This window comes from Propithecus coquereli, unplaced genomic scaffold, assembly GCF_000956105.1.
Source record: "Propithecus coquereli isolate 6110/MARCELLA unplaced genomic scaffold, Pcoq_1.0 Scaffold214, whole genome shotgun sequence".
In the NCBI taxonomy this organism is placed as follows: Eukaryota; Metazoa; Chordata; class Mammalia; order Primates; family Indriidae; genus Propithecus; species Propithecus coquereli.
In genome coordinates, this window is record NW_012146523.1 from 906567 (window position 1) to 922812 (window position 16246).

Below are 16246 nucleotides of genomic sequence, written 5' to 3' on the forward strand. Positions count from 1 at the left end.
CTCTGCTTCATTCATTGAAGGTTGAGTACAGCTTCTTATTGCTGAATTGGCTGATGTTTTCAGTGTTTGGGGTTTTCCATTTCTTAAGACAGTGACTGGTTTTTTGTTTTTTGGTTTTTTGTTCACTCCTGTAGGCAGTATAAAACTTAAATTCGAAATGGGCATTTAAGGTCCTTTGTGAACTGTTCTCATTTAGTCTTTCCAGTTCCATCTTCGTCTACATTTCTGCAGGAAACACACATCTCTGAACCAAAAGTTGTTCTCAATTTTGGTAACCCTCTCCCTCAAAAAAAACCCTATTCAGCTTTCTAAGCATAACTGTTATTACACTATGAAACCTTTCCAGTTCTCTTTAGAATAAATTTCTGTACCTTATGTGTTCCTTTTTTATATTTTTGTTATTTTAGTTTGCGTTGTATCATATATAATACAGCACGCACTAAACTACATGTGGTGAATCCATATTAGGCTAATATTTTAGGCTTGATTTCCGGGAACCAACTGGATGATCATTTGGAAAAATAACTAAAACACCGATCACTGTGCATAGTAGAGGAACTGGAATTGCTAAAAAGAGCTGTGTCATGTGGTTGTAGGTTGTATGACATTATCTTTGTCTTTCCATCTTTTTGTTTTTATTAAAATTATACACTAACATAGCTTAAAGACTTTCTTTAAGGATTGTTATAAAAAACAACTGTTGCCAGCAGCCTTACCCTCATTTTGCTCTCTAGTGGCAACTACTTGCACATCTTTGAGCTGATTATTTCGCTGTTTACTTTCCTGTTTTTAGGTATAATACCCATATTACTTGATGCTTCCATTTTTGCCTGTAACTCTTGGTTCACAACAATGGATAATGAAGATTTAGTTCTTTCCTCCCAGCCACACCTCTCCTTCATCCTATTTTATTTAGATCAATATTGGTCAGTATTCATTGTTTATATTATGTGAATGTTATTCACACGTAGCAAACTGGGGTTACTTTTTCTTCCCTGAATAACTTTTTTCCCCTCTGCAGTTAAGTATTCTCTCTCACTTTTTCTCCTCATCCTTTCTCCCCAGCCCACCTCATATATGTTAATATATATACTTGTCACTAATTCAACCTTATATGCTTTCATAATTGTCTAAACCTCCTCAAAAGATATTCAGATGCATCGAGTTTTATATAAATTTTATCTTTTTTGAAGAAATCTCTCCTGGAGCCTTCTGACTTGTCCCAGTTTGCACAGGCTACCTGCTAAGTCTGTATATAGCTGTCATACTGGGCCCTCTTAGCACTGTCTTTTTGGGGATTCTCTTTACTACTGTCCATTGAATTTTGTTTCCTTTTTCTTATTTTTCTTATTTATGCCCTTGTTTTGTACAGTAAATCCCCCAGTAACTTCCTGAAAAAGGATTCTTGGGAGATAAATTTTTAGAGACCCTCAAATGTCTGAAAATTCTCTTCTCCGCTAGCACTTGGTTGATAGTTTGTCTTGGTGTGGAATTTTTGTTGGAAATCATTTTGAAGACATTGCTCCAATCCCAGCTCATTCCCCGTTATTGAAATCTAAAGCCAGTAGATTTTAGATTCCTAGCTATTTATCTCTTTTTTTCTCGCTGAAAACTTGATGTGCCTTGTGAAAGTCAGTTTTCCTCCAGTGTACTGTACCCTTTCAGTCTGGAAACTCTTGGCCTAGTAAGTTTTCTTAAGGTTTTTTTGTGTTTTGGTTTTTTGTTTTTAAGAGGCAGGGCTCTCAATATATTGGCTAGGCTGGTCACGAACTCTTGGGCTCAAAGCGATCCTCCCAGCTCAGCCTCCTGAGTAGCTGATACTGCAGGTGTGAGCCACCTTTTAAGTTATTTGTGACCCCTTCCTCTCTGTTTAGCCTTTCTGGATCACTCTACTATTCAGATCTTAGACCTTCTTATGGTCCTTTAGTTTTTGTATCTTTTTTTCTTTCTTATTTTCTCTCTTTGTTCTACTTTCTTGGGAGATTTCAACTTTACCCTTCATTGATTTTTTGAAATCTTTTCTGTTTGCTGCCATTTTTTGTGTTTATATATATATATAGAGAGAGAGAGAGAGAGAGATATAGATACATCTTTATATTTGAGACAGGGTCTTGCTCTGTTACCCAGGCTGGAGTGCAGTAGCACCAACATAGCTCACTGCAATCTTGACCGCCTGGGCTCAAGTGATTTTCCCACCTCAGCCTCCCAAGTAGCTGGGACTGCAGGCACGCACCACCACACTTGGCCAATTTTTTAAATTATTTTTTGTAGAGTGGGCGTCTCACTGTATTGCCCAAGCTGGTCTCAAACTTCTCACCTCAAGCGATCTTCCTGCCTTGGCCTCCCAGAGTGCTGGGATTACAGGCAGGAGCCACTGTGCGTGACCTGCTTTCATTTTTAAATTCCAAAAGCTACTTTTTCTTCTCTGAATGTTGTTTTGTTTTGGCCTTATTCTTGTTCCATCAGTGCATGTCTTCTATCCCTCTGGATATTAATTAATGATGTTTATCTTGAAATTTTATCTCTATAATTTCTGTTTTCTATAGTTGGGTATGTTCTAGTTTGTTTTGATCTTTGTTTTCCATGTTAGAAAGGAACCATGTTTCTTGGTTATCAGTCAGTTAGTTGGAGAGCCTTTAATGTCAGTATATTGAGGTCTTTTCTTTGGGCAGCTCATATTCCGCAAAAGAGACTTCCTGGAGGGTGAAGCCTGGCCTGTGTTCTGGGAACTGAGTAGAGGAAGAAAACTGGGAGTCTTACTGGTCCTGCACGCCTAAGCTCATTTTCAGTACAATACCTCTGCCTCCATTTGTATTAATGACCCCTGGTACAGGACCCTCTGTTTTAACCTCTCCAGAAAATAAACCTCAAACTGGCAGGATTTCTGTTGCTGTGTAACAGATAACTGCAAATCTGCAAATTTAGCAGCCCGTAACAGTACACACATGTAGTATCTCACAGTTAATGTGGGTCAGGAATCTGGGCACAGTTAGCTGAGTCCTCTGCTCAGGGTCTCCTTTGGCTGCAGTCAAGGAGTTGGCTGGCCTATGTCCTCATCTCTAGCTCCTCCAAGGTCACATAGTTGTTGGCAGAATTCAGTTCCTTCCATGTGTAGGACTGAGGTCCACAGCTTCTATAGGCCACTCACATATGCAGTTTACATCATACTTCTTCAAGGCTAGCAGGAGACTCTCTTCAGTCAGTTAAGACTTAGTCTTATGTAAACAAAGCATAACCTGGTCTAGGGAATAGCATTGCCTCAACTTTCCCATATGCTGTTGGTTAGTAGCAAGTTACAGTTTTTACCTACACTCAAGGGAGGAGATCATACAGCCCATCTTGGAATTCATAAAAGGTCTTGGAATTTGCTGCTTTTTTGTTTGTTTTAGAGATAGGGCCTCACTCTGTCACTCAGGCTGGACTGCAATGGCATGATCATAGCTCACAACAGTCTCAAACTCCTGTGTTTAAACCATCCTCCTGCCTCAGCCTCCCGAGTGGCTGAGACTACAGGCATGCACCACTATGTCTGGCTAATTTTTTAATTTTTTGTAGAGACGGGTGCTGTGTTGCCCAGGGTTCTTGAACCCCTGGCCTCAAGCAATCCTCCAGCCTCCCAAAGTGCTGGGATTACAGGCTTTGACTGCTTCTTAAACACACTTTTAACTAATCTTTTTCCTTTAACCAAACCTATAACTACCTCACTCCCAATTTCCAAGGCCCTCCAAATTCCTACGTCTTTAAGGGGATTCTGTGGGATACATGGACTCAGTTTTGGCTTGCTTCAGAGCCAGTTGAGGATTCTGTTTTCTTGGATATGTCAGACCCTTTCGCACTTGTCTATTTGCCTTTAAGCTTCCAAACTTTTACATTGTCTCCTCCCTTCTTCCATCTTTGGAGGTTTATGCCCTAAAAAAAAACCCCTTTATTGTAATGTTGGTGGAGTTTGGAAAAGGAGTAAAAGTTGATGCCTGGGCCAGGCGCAGTGGCTCATGCCCGTAATCCTAGCACTCTGGGAGGCCAAGGTGGGTGGATCGTTTGAGCTCAGGAGTTTGAAACCAGCCTGAACAAGAGCAAGACCCCGTCTCCCCTAAAAATAGAAATAAATTAGCTGGACAACTAAAAATATACAGAAAAAATTAGCCGGGCATGGTGGCGCATGCCTGTAGTCCCAGCTACTTGGGAGGCTGAGGCAGAAGGATCGCTTGAGCCCAGGAGTTTGAGGTTGCTGTGAGCTAGGCTGATGCCACGGCACTCTAGCCCAGGCAACACAGTGAGACTCTTTCTCAAAAAAAAAAAAAAAAGTAGATGTCTGTATTCAGTCTGCCCTCTTTATGCGTGTCTTCTGAGCTATATTAATGTTTTTTTCTCTGGTCTAATACTTAAGTTAGGGTTACTGGTTCCTTTTAGGAAGGAAAAAAAATTAGAGGTTAAAATTTTCCCACTTCGTTTTTCATATCCTTCTATTATTATTTAACCTTTCTACTCGAGCACCTGGGCTTTTAGCCCCATTGTCCCTCTAAACCAATCTCCTCACTTAGGGCTTGGAGCAACTGCCTCCTTTTTCCTTTTAATCAGGACTTTTCTCACCTTTTGGCCTTTTCCATAAAACCTATCCTGAATAGGCACATATCTTAGCAGTTCCATCTCTAAGAGTGCATTTCACATAAAACAGGAAATTCTTAGAATATGACATTTTTGTTAGGACCTTTCTCTGGGGATAACGCTTTGTACTTCTTGGTATTAAATGACTATTAGAGTCATTTTAGGAAGCAGCTGATAAGATAGCATATGCACTGCCATGTGTCAATTTACAAGCCATTGTGGTACCTGACTAGTAGCCACTAGTGAAAGTCCTGTGTATCTGCTTACCAGTCCTAGTACTATACACTTGGGCAGCTTTGACATGTCGCATGTCAGCATTCCATCTGTGGGCCTCTTAGCAGCTGCTGCAGCACCTAGCTTTGTGAAAGCTGTTGTCTGCTGCTCAGCTGGAAGGGTGTGCGTAGAGAGTAGGACCAGGAGTCACGTAAGTGAGAGAGTTAGTGATGAGAAAGCAGCCAGACCCTCTCCTCCAAGGCCAGATTGTATATGACATGCAGGGCATAGCCTCACTTACGCAGTCTCTTAGCCCTGTGCAAATATAAACAGCCTTCCTCTTTTCTCTCCAGGCCAGCTGGGGCCAGAAAAAAGCCAGTGATTCCCCAAGTGCAATAAATAGCTCTCCTCACCTCTTGACCCTGTTATTTTCTGGTAGTTCTGAGTTGTGGATCCTGCAGTGGAGAGGGTGGGAACAAAGAAGTTGCAGAGGCCTCAGCTTCACAGAGCATTGAGCAGTGGGTGATATTGTATCCTCAGGCAGGGGTTTGACCTCACATTTCAGTGCAGGTCATTCCAATGACTGCTGGACCTCCCAATGCCACTGTGAACTAGAATGGAATAGAGTGGATTTAAATTCTGGGACCAACCTAACTTCTGAGCTGGGGGGAAAGTAGGTCTCATATTCTATACCGCCCCCCCCCTTTTTTTTTTTTAGCTCTTGGGGGAAAAAAGAATTGTTTCTTTCTTGTTATTTTTGCAATTTAGGGGCATAACATTTGGACTATGATTGAACTGATGTTTGTTTCCCAAAACGATCTTTGGTTTTCATTAAGGTGGGGATTCTCAGCATTTTTGGAGTTGTCACATTATTTTTGAAATCCCTTTTCCTTCACAGTAAGTACTCTCTGTGGTGTTTATTTTCAACTGATTCATTTCTACAAAGTGAATTTTTATTAGTAAATTTTAATAACATCTTTTGGCAGATCACAAGATTTTCTTGTTTCTGTTTAATCCCAGCTTCCATCCAAATGTGAAAGAGAAATGAAAAATAAGGCAGGAAAAGCAGACCAGTGAATGTTTATAAACAACTTTGGTAGTGAGTCCAACAGCAGATAACTTTATTGCAAACTTCATGGGTGTAGTGAAAAGAATATCAGTTTAGGAAAATCTGGATTCCATGAGCCAGAACTTATGTAATAAATTCAGGAAAATTGAATTCAAACTTTATTTTGCTTATATTTGGATAAATTATTATCTTTATTGAGATGTAACTTACACACAGTTAAATTCACCCACTTCAAGTCTTCCATGTGTTTTTGCTTACAGTTGGTATTTCTGCATTAAAGAAGGGAAGAAGAGCACCCTCTTTTGGTAGAAGTGTCTTCTATGTGGGCTGTCAGGCTTCATTTTTATTTTTAATTTTTTTTTTTAATATGGAACGTCCTATAAATTTGCATGTCATCCTTATGCTGGGGCCATGTTGATTTCTCTGTATCATGCCAGTTTTAGTATATGTGCTGCTAAATCAAATTCCTTTGCCTCGTTTTGAAAGTGGATTTGCATCCTGCTATTGGAGTAAACTTGAGCCCTTTGATTTACACGGCTGCAGGTTGTGTCGTTGCTCCATATATTTATTCTCTCAGCGCCGTGTCTAAGAGCACAGTAGAAGGAAGAGGCTAGGAAAGAGCACCTGAACTGAAGTGAAGATAGGAGGGAGAAGGCGGCAAGACAGTGAGATAGTGTCCATGTAGTATAGGTATCTCCAGGTTTTCCAATTGTCAGTGGAAGCTTTTATCATAGGCCCAAAATCTGTCTTTCATTGTGACCATGGAGGCACAGGAAACTTGAACCCCCCCTTATAGTCACTGATGATTTTCATAGGATTATAGTTGGGAATAGGAGTAGTCATAAACATTTCCTATAAATGATAGTTGTAGATTTTCACCCAAAGATGCAGCACATGGGTTGCCATAGAAAATGTACTTGGAATGAAGTAGGAATGACCATGTCAAAAGGTCTCCCTTCAGATCCTAAGCAATTCTGTTCTAAAAGAACTATGAAAACTGGGCTTAAATGAGACAGAGTTTCAGATGGCCAGAGTGAGAATACTGACAGTCCAGACTGAGTATCGTCCCACTCTTCCAAGTCCTTAAAGCTGCGGTCCCCAACCCCTGGGCTGTGGCCTGGTAGCCTATTAGGAACCTGGCTGCACATCACCAGCTGAGCTCCCCCCACCATGTGGAAAAATTGTCTTCCATGAAACTGGTCCGCAGTGCCAAAAAGGTTGGGACCTGCTTCCTTAAAGCACATTGTCTTTGTAGTCAGAAACCCTGCCTTTACCCCAGGATAACGCTAGTTATCCTTTTTTACTTTCTCTTACTACTTTACTTTCTCTATTACTAGATGGATTAGATTCCTTCTCTTCTGCCATTTACTTTGATTTTGTTCTTCAGAATTGAAGTATGTTTTTATATTATAAAGTAACATGGCTGGGTGTGCAGTAGCTCACACCTGTAATCCTAGCACTCTTGGTGGCCAAGGCAGGAGGATCGCTTAAGGTCAGAAGTTCAAGACCAGCCTGAGCAAGAATGAGACCCCATCTCTACAGAAAAAGTTGAAAAATTAGCTGGGCGTGGTGGCACGTGCCTGTAGTCCCAGCTACTCTGGAGGCTGAGGCAGGAGAATGGCTTGAGCCCAGGAGTTTAAGAGTGTGGTGAGCTGTAATGACACCACTGCACTTTGTCCCCCCAAAAAAAAGAAAAGAAAAAAAAAATCACAAGGGGGAGACGGGGTGCAGAAGCTTATTCCTATAATGCCAGCATTCTGGGAGGCCAAGAGAAGGGGGCAGGCATTTGAAGCCAGGAGTTTAAAACCAGCCTGGGCAATGCGGTGAAACCCTGTCTCTTAAAAAAAAAAATTGATCAGGTGCAGTGGAATGCACCCATAGTCCTGGCCACTCGGGAGGCTGAGGCAGGAGGAGTGCTTGAGCCTAGGCATTAGAGGCTGCAGTGAGCTATCAGCACGTTACTGCACTGCAGCCAGGGTGACAGAGTGAGACCCTGTCTTTGAAAAAAAAAAAAAAATCGCCATGGGGAGTTTTTTGGGATTTTTTTGAGACAAGAGTCTCACTCTGTCGCCCGAGCTAGAGTGCAGTGGCGTTATCATAGCTCACTGCAACCTCAAATTCCTGGGCTCAAGTGATCCTCCTGCCTCAGCCTCCAGGGTAGCTGGGACTACAGGCGTGCACCACCACGCTCGGCTAATTTTTCCTATTTTTAGTGGAGATGGGGTCTCACTCTTGATCAGGCTAGGAGGAAGTTTTTAAAATATATAGATTTTTGGGTCTCCCTCTAGATGTTCTAAATTTAGAAGGCCTGGGGAAAGGTCCAAAAATCTTTGATTTTTTTTTAAGGTTCCATAGATTATTTTAATGCACAATGAAATTTGGGAACCACCAGTTTTCTCTACAGTCCATAAAATCTGCTTGTAGTGACATATTGTTAAACCTTTGTTCTTTTTTTTCTACTGAGGTACTAGCAGAATTGGGCCCATGCCAATATAATCACACTTCCAGGGGTTAGACTGCCCTCACTCTTATTTTTTCTAAGAGTATTTCTTAGCATCACCAAGTTGGATGTGAAGAAAACAGTATGGCTCCTGATCACTGGTGTTTTTCAGGAAGCAGCTTGGAATATTGTCAGTATTAGATTTTGGAGGGCCTAGCTTCTGCTCCTGGCCTTGGTTCTCATCTGTAAAGAGAGAAAGTTGGAGTAGAGGTATAGAGAAGTTTAAAGTAGACTTTTGCCTTTGAGTCTTGATCATCAGCTAGATAAAAGAAGGTCATTCCTCTTTATCTGCAAACTCTGTTAGTGTTGTTTTCATTTACTTAGTCCACTTTTCAGCTAACTACAGTCTGGTGAACAGGTGTCTTAGCTATATCAGCTAGTGTCTATAGACTATCTGCTTGTCTTAATTAATTCAGGCTGCTATAACAAAATACCATAAACTGGGTAGCTTATAAACAACAGAAATTTATTTCTCACAGCTCTGGAGGCTAGAAATCTGAGGTCAGGGTGCTGGCAGCTTCAGTATCTGGTGAGGGTCTGTTTCTTTGATTCCAGACAGCTGTCTTCTTAGTGCACCCCTCACATGGTGGTTAGAGAGCTCTTGGAGGTCTCTTTAAAAAGGACACCAATCCCATTCCTGAGGGCTTCCATATGCATGACTTAATTATCTCCAAAGGCCCTCCCTCCTAATACCATCACATTGGGGGGTTGATTAGGTAGGATCTCAACATATTGGGGGGAGGGGGCACAAACATGTAGGCAGGGTAGGCAAACTTCTGATGACCAAGATCCAGTTCTGCCTTCAGGAGATGAATCAGTAAGGATATAGAGTAAATAGAGGAATATAGATATTAATATCCTTTCACTGAAGAGGTTACTGCATGTTTCCAGCGGGACAGGGCTGATTAAGAGCTCTCCCTAATCCCCATTTTGTGAAAATTAGTCAAATGTTGTATAAAAGTAGGACGTCATCTATTTTTAAAACACAAAGGTAAGCATGACTTTGTAGTGTAGACAATGTTAAAAAATTTGCCTCCATATATATCCAGTATAAAACAAGTTGTTAATAGTTCTTGGGAATACCCATCACAAAGAGATTAAAAGGACCATACTGTTTGAGCCAGTGGGAATAATGTGATCACTACCATTTAATGAGACTACAAATGGGTTTGCTCTAACAGTGGTTCTTTCTCTCTCTTGGTTATCATTTTAATTCTTAAAACATCCCTGTGAGGTAGATGGTAAGATCTTGAGTTTGGGTTTAGTAAGTTGTTCAAGGTCACATAACTAATAAGTGCTCAAGTCACTGAGCTGTTTTTACCTCTTGACCGATTCCAGCCTTTTCTTCCCATTAGCCCCGCTTCTTTGTCCATTCCAAAAGGGAATGAGCTTTTGTCATATCATGTTTTCTTCCCCAACTTTTGTTTTCCTCTGGTTTTCTTTCCTAAGCTCATTACTTTAACTTCTTTTTCTGTTGCTTCCACCCCAAGTTTCAGACTGAAATAAAAAATCTGTGGTGGGTTTGAGGAAAGTATAGGGCACATTGGTGACTTTTTATTCCTCTCTCCCTCCCTCATCATCCCCTCTTTCTCGTAAATGAAGGAATCAAACCTGAGTTTTAACCAGTTAGCAGAAGGCATCTTAAGGACAAGGAATTTGTCTTGTTCAATGTAAAAACTCCTAACATTTAGCACTGTATGTAGTACATAGGCATTCAATAAGTGTTTGAGTGAATAAATCCAGTTTGCACCATACGTTTATTTAAGAATAGTTTTGCCTGCTTCGTAGGAATTATCCTGAGTATTGACTGGGCTGTACAAGTCTCTCTAAGCACAGACCTTTTTGTTGTTTGGTTGACACACATCATGGTTTTCAAAGTAGCTGTTAATAGTAAATGTTTGGGAAGGCTCAGATTGAAATTTTTTAGTTTAGCCATTCTCTACCACTACTCATGTTACAACTATGCTATAGGAAGGTCTTTTTAAATTAACAACCAAGACCATTTCCCAGGCATTTTGTTTTTCTCTCTTTTCAGTACCAGAGTACTCCTTTTAATGATTTGAGTGGGTATGTTAAGGTCTTCATAGGTTTTAAAGGTTTTAAACTTTTTGTTTATTAATGTACTTGAATACAAAGCACTCTGGATGCCAACACAATGCTTTGGGAAGGGTATCGTGGCCAAATTACGGTGTAACCAAGTGTATGTAACAGTGACATAACAGGTAACAGGGTTGATTAATGTCCCAACTGTAATATTTAGAGAACTCGATTATAGAATTTTATATTGAAATGAAAATTGAATAACTTGCAGTTGGATACTTGTCATCATTATCCTTGTTCTCTCACCCAGCATGGTTTATGACACAAACAGTATGGAAGTCTACCGGATTGTTTTTAGAGTAAGATTGTAGAAATACAAGAATAAGGAAGAAGAAAGAGCCAGTTGGTAGGTCAGAAGTGAAACGTTTGTGCTACATCAGAAATGATGGAGCTCTGAACAGAAATTACCATCATTTATTACTAATTTAGCTTTTGTTTGCTAAGATGTGTTTCTTTTTAAGTATTATTTACATTTTCTTACATGTCGTCAACAAGAGGTTTGAGAATTGGGGAAGAAGTTTCTTATTCACAGCTAGGCAGGATTAGAATGGTTTTAACATTCTTTTATCATCCAGTTTACTGAGGGCTGACAGATTTCTTGCGGTTTCTGTCTGAAAGATGATTCTGTTTTGTGAAGATAATCCACATATTAAACAAAAAGGGAGGAGAGAGGTGATCTTTTCCCCTTTTGGGGTACACTGGAAAAAATGGGATAGTGCTGCCATCTACTCATATCTGCTGACATGTTATTTCACAGTGCTGGTCCCAAAGGCGATAACATCTATGAATGGAGATCAACAATTCTAGGGCCCCCAGGATCTGTGTATGAGGGTGGTGTGTTCTTCCTTGATATTACTTTTACACCAGAATATCCCTTCAAGCCTCCAAAGGTAAGACATTTCCCTAATTTATGCTCAAATTTACTAATTCCCATGAGAAATTGAGGTTTTTTTTAGATTTGATTTTTAATCACAAAAATTAGTAAATTTCTGTTATGTCCTAATGAATCTAAGTATATTAGAACACTTCTTTGGGTTGACTGGCCTCATCTGGCAGAGACCTTTCTAGGAGTAAGTGCTTTATTTTGATTTAAAATTATGCTATTTATAGTAATGTTGTCAGCACCCTGGAATTAACCTATTTGTAGCCTACAGAAAAAGTTTTTGAATAGTCAAAAATGGTGTCAAACCAGGCCAGATGTTGACACACACCTGTAGTCCAAGCTACTGGGGAGGGCCTCAGCTATGAGCCCCTGTCTGGGCAACAAAGCAAGACCCTGTTGTCAAAATATCCATGCACTGAAACAGCTACAGAATTGGAATCTCTTACCAAAGCTTTGTATCCTGCTCCTTATCTTGCCCCCCCCAATTCCTTACCTTCAGGCCTTGATTTTCTCTGTAGGATAGGTGGGGATTGCCCAAATCACCCGTCTCTTACAACACTCAGTGATCTATATTCTCATTCACACTGTCAGAATAGGGTAGACTGGTAGGTACAGGTACAATTGCAGCAACAAGAAGTAATTGAAAGTGCATCATTTTTTTTAAAAATTGGAAAAGTTACAGGTAATTTTTACTTCGGTGTGTTTCAGTATATTTCACAAAAATTAGGAGACAAAACAAAATAATCCATGCTCATGTGGCTTGTGTTGATTTGTCTACTGCTGTAGCCCTTGCCCATTACTGGTTCCTCATCCATGGAAAATGTATTATAGGAGACTCTGATTTAGGTAGACAAGATGTTTGCAGGATCTGATCTAAAGGTCACAAAAAGCAGAAACAGATCTCTCTCCAAATTTTATACAGCTTTTTGGGTATGTAGTCATTGTTCACTAAGCATTTTGTTTAATTGTCTTTATTCACGATGTTGTACCTCAATTTGTATGAGGTATTATAATTTATGATTTTCAGTGTTTTATTCTGAAGCTTACTTTAAGGTAATGTAGTAAGTATTACCAGCTACTAACACAAGAGGTCAGCAAACAATTAGCTATTCAAACTTGGAAAGGTTAATATTTAAAACATTAAAATTGCTAAAGATGAATTCAGGAAGTATTAAACTTTTGTCAGTGACAGTACTTTCAAGATGAGATTGACTAGTATCAATGAACACTTTCTGATGAAATTTATTAAACAGCCCCCCCACCTTTTTTTTTTTTTTTTTTTTTTTTTTTTTTTTTGAGACAGAGTCTCACTGTGTTGCCCAGGCTAGAGTGCCGTGGTGTCAGCCTAGCAGCTCACGGCAACCTGAAACTCCTGGGCTCAAGCAGTTTTTCTGCCTTCGCCCCCGAGTAGTTGGGACTACAGGCATGTGCCACCATGCTTGGCTAATTTTTTCTATATATTTTTAGTTGTCCAGCTAATTTCTTTCTATTTTTAGTAGAAACGGGGGTCTCACTCTTGCTCAGGCTTGTCTCAAACTCTGACCTCAAGCGATCCTCCCACCTCGTGCTAGGATTACAGGCATGAGCCACCGCGCCCGGCCTTAAACAGCCCTTTACCCTGTCTTCTTGTCAGCTTCAGTTAAAACTGTTATTTTATTCATCTTTTTAAAAACTAAATATCTGGGGGAGGGTTGTTTTTAATTATTAAGGGTCACTACATTGAAAATTTAGTAAAAAGCTTAATTGTTTTCTGTTTGAATGTTGTTTGACACTACCTTATTTTTTCAGGTTACATTTCGGACAAGAATCTATCATTGTAATATTAACAGCCAAGGTGTTATTTGCTTGGATATATTGAAAGATAATTGGAGTCCAGCACTAACCATTTCTAAAGTCCTCCTTTCTATCTGCTCACTTCTTACAGACTGTAATCCTGGTAAGGTTAATAATTCTTTACCTTGTTTCATTTTTCCTCACCTGAAAAATACTTTTCTACATAAACTGATTTTCTAAAGAGATATTTTATTTGTTTAAGAACTTTCAAAGGACAAAACTAATTTGCTTCTCAAAGTTTTAGTCAAAAAAGTTCAATCCACTAGTTGAAAAATGCAACTCTACCATGAGTTGATACGTTCTAGGAATAAGGTATTTTAAACTGAAGACTTACGTAAGTTTGGCTTACGTTATTACACTTTCAGTCATTCTCCCTCCTTTTTTTTCCTCTGTTGCATTATTTCCCATATAGTTCTTTCCAAATGTCATCATCTGCCTGACTAACCTCACCTGTGCCTGCTGGTTTCACTTTCACTGGCACTTTCCCCGTTAGTTGGTATTCAACTTTGAAAATGTTATTTCTTTGCTAAATACACAGTGATTAGTGAACTGTGAATTTGTTGGGACTTAATTTCCTTTTATTTAAAAATTTTCTAGGGCTGGCTTTAGCTCAGCATTTCCTTCGACAGTGTTTTATCAACCTCTTTGTGGAGTCAGAGCGGTTCGAGACCCACGGGTGCTCTCCAGCCCTTTAAAAAAAATAAATAAAAATTTTCTAGATAAACCAAATATAAATTTAGTTATTAAAGATTCAGAGAAACACTATACTTACTTAATTGGATATCCAGGTTTGACCTGGCTCTTTCTTGGTATACAGTGTAGTAGAGGTAAGTAGTGTTACATTGCAGCAGTCTCCAAGACTTCACAGTATTCACAGTGCCGTAATTGGTGCCATTGAGCTAAAGGTCATATGAACACAGCTGGATGGTCATTGTAGTTTGGAGCCTTAAACATTCAAGAGCAAAAGAAACTCCAGTTGGGTGTTGGGAGAGAAATAGAATGAACTAGGGAGATAAAGCCAGACCAGTACTAAAGCCTGAGCATTCTATTTTGGTAAGAATCTCTCTTCCACCTTTTAAGTTTAAAAGGAAAAAATACCCCAGAATGGTGAAGTGGTATTTTAAACATGGGTTTGATCACACATACTTTGTTGTACATTCTACCCAAGCTATTACTAACGTGTTTGTGAAAGTTTAAAATGTTTTTTTCCTTTCTACAAAGTAATCTATGTTCTTTTCTTCCAGCTGACCCGTTGGTGGGAAGTATTGCCACTCAGTATATGACCAACAGAGCAGAACATGACAGAATGGCCAGACAGTGGACCAAGAGATACGCTACATAAATTGGGTTTTCACAATTCTTAGATTATTTGTCTGTCACAGAGAAGAGAGCTGCTTATGATTTTGAAGGGGTAGGGGAGGGTGGGAGTTGGTAAAGAGTAGGGTATTTCTATAACAGATATTATTCAGTCTTATTTCCTAAGATTTTGTTGTAACTTAAGGTATTCTTGCTACAGTAGACAGAATTGGTAATAGCAACTTTAAAACTGTCATTAGTTCTGCAATATTAGCTGAAATGTAGTACATAAAAGAATGTACATTTAGATATTCGGGTTCAGTTGCTTGTAGTCTGTAAATTTAAAACAGCTTAATTTTGTACAGGTTATACACATGGCCATTTATGTAAAGTCCCTCTAAGACTACATACGTTCTTGTTTAAAAAAAAGGAATTTGTTTTCCCTTCTTGGAAGGGACATTGATATTTAACAGAGTTTTTGGAGACTTGTCATCTCATATATATAAAATGGACATGTGGCTATAAGACAACGTATAGGAAATGAGTAGTTAATGTATTTTATTTTATATGCCAATCTATTGTTAAAAGATTAAAGGTTTGGATCAGGAATTGTGAAAACCTGTAGTGAAATACCTTAAGCTGTTAACTGTAAGGCGTGGAATTAGGAGTTGCTCAGTGGATTGGTTATATGTTGTGGACTACTTAAGTCTGCATTTGTTACTGTGCTAATAAACAATATTAAAAACAACCACCTGATGCGGCTATGTTCACTTACTTTTGCCTTTTCTTTTTTTTTTTCTTTTGAGACAGTCTTGCTCTGTCACCCTGGGTAGAGTACAGCGGCGCAATCCGTAGCTTACTGCAACCTCAAACTCCTGGGTTCGAGCCATCCTCCTGAGTAGCTGGGACTACAGGTGCATGCCACCACGCCTGGCTAATTTTTCTATTTTTGGTAGAGACGGGGTCTAGCTCTTGTTCAGGCTGGTCTCGAGCTCCTGAGTTCAAGCAATCCTCTCATCTCAGCCTCCCAGAGTGCTAGGATTATAGGTGTGAGCCACCACGCCTGGCTAATAATGCATATTTAATAAATAGGTGTCTTTAAAAAGGTTAAATAAACTATACTGCATTTTTTTAAAGGCACTTGCCTAACTTGCAGATGGTGTGGTGGGAAATGCATGAGAAATGGGTTCTCTCGTGGATAAACTGGTACGGCCATCTTAGAGGGCATTTTGGCAATACCTAAGTATGCACATACATGACCCAGCAGTTCTGTCTCCTCCAGAGAAACTCAGGTACGCATATGTTCATTACCACATTCAAAAACAATATGGTAACTCTGTACTAATACAGATCTAAATTGCATTAGAAGAAAAGCAAACTGTAGGGTGATACTATTTAAAGATAATTATGAAAGCATCTATGTAAAATACATGGGGAAAAAAGCTTAGACAGATCAATACTCAGTAACTGGGAAAAAAGGCAGGGGGTGACTTAATACCTGATTTTATTTTTTTTTTGAAACGGCGTCTTGCTCTGTTACCTGGGCTAGAGTGCAATAGCATTGCCATAGCTCTCACTGCAGCCTCAAACTCCTGGGCTCAAGCCTAACGAGTGATGAGAAATTTTAAAAGAATTATACATGGCTTGAATTTCATGAACTGAGCCACTTGAGCTTAAAAATATTCAAGATGTTGCAATTTATTTGATGCTTTAATGTTCTTTGCTGAATAGCTTATTTCATACTTCA

The 16246-nt window shown here is 39.5% G+C and overlaps 1 protein-coding gene across 1 annotated transcript in view; it reads left to right on the top strand.

Moving 5' to 3' along the window:
* The window catches only part of UBE2E1 (ubiquitin-conjugating enzyme E2E 1), a 66674-nt gene extending 51418 nt beyond the window's left edge, over positions 1-15256 (top strand). Inside the window, exons 4-6 of the mRNA XM_012644557.1 lie at positions 11245-11377; positions 13159-13306; positions 14448-15256. Coding sequence (XP_012500011.1) covers positions 11245-11377; positions 13159-13306; positions 14448-14545 — 379 coding nt within the window. The 3' untranslated portion in view covers positions 14546-15256. The remainder of the gene's footprint in view (positions 1-11244; positions 11378-13158; positions 13307-14447) is intronic.
* The last annotated feature ends 990 nt before the right edge of the window (positions 15257-16246 follow it).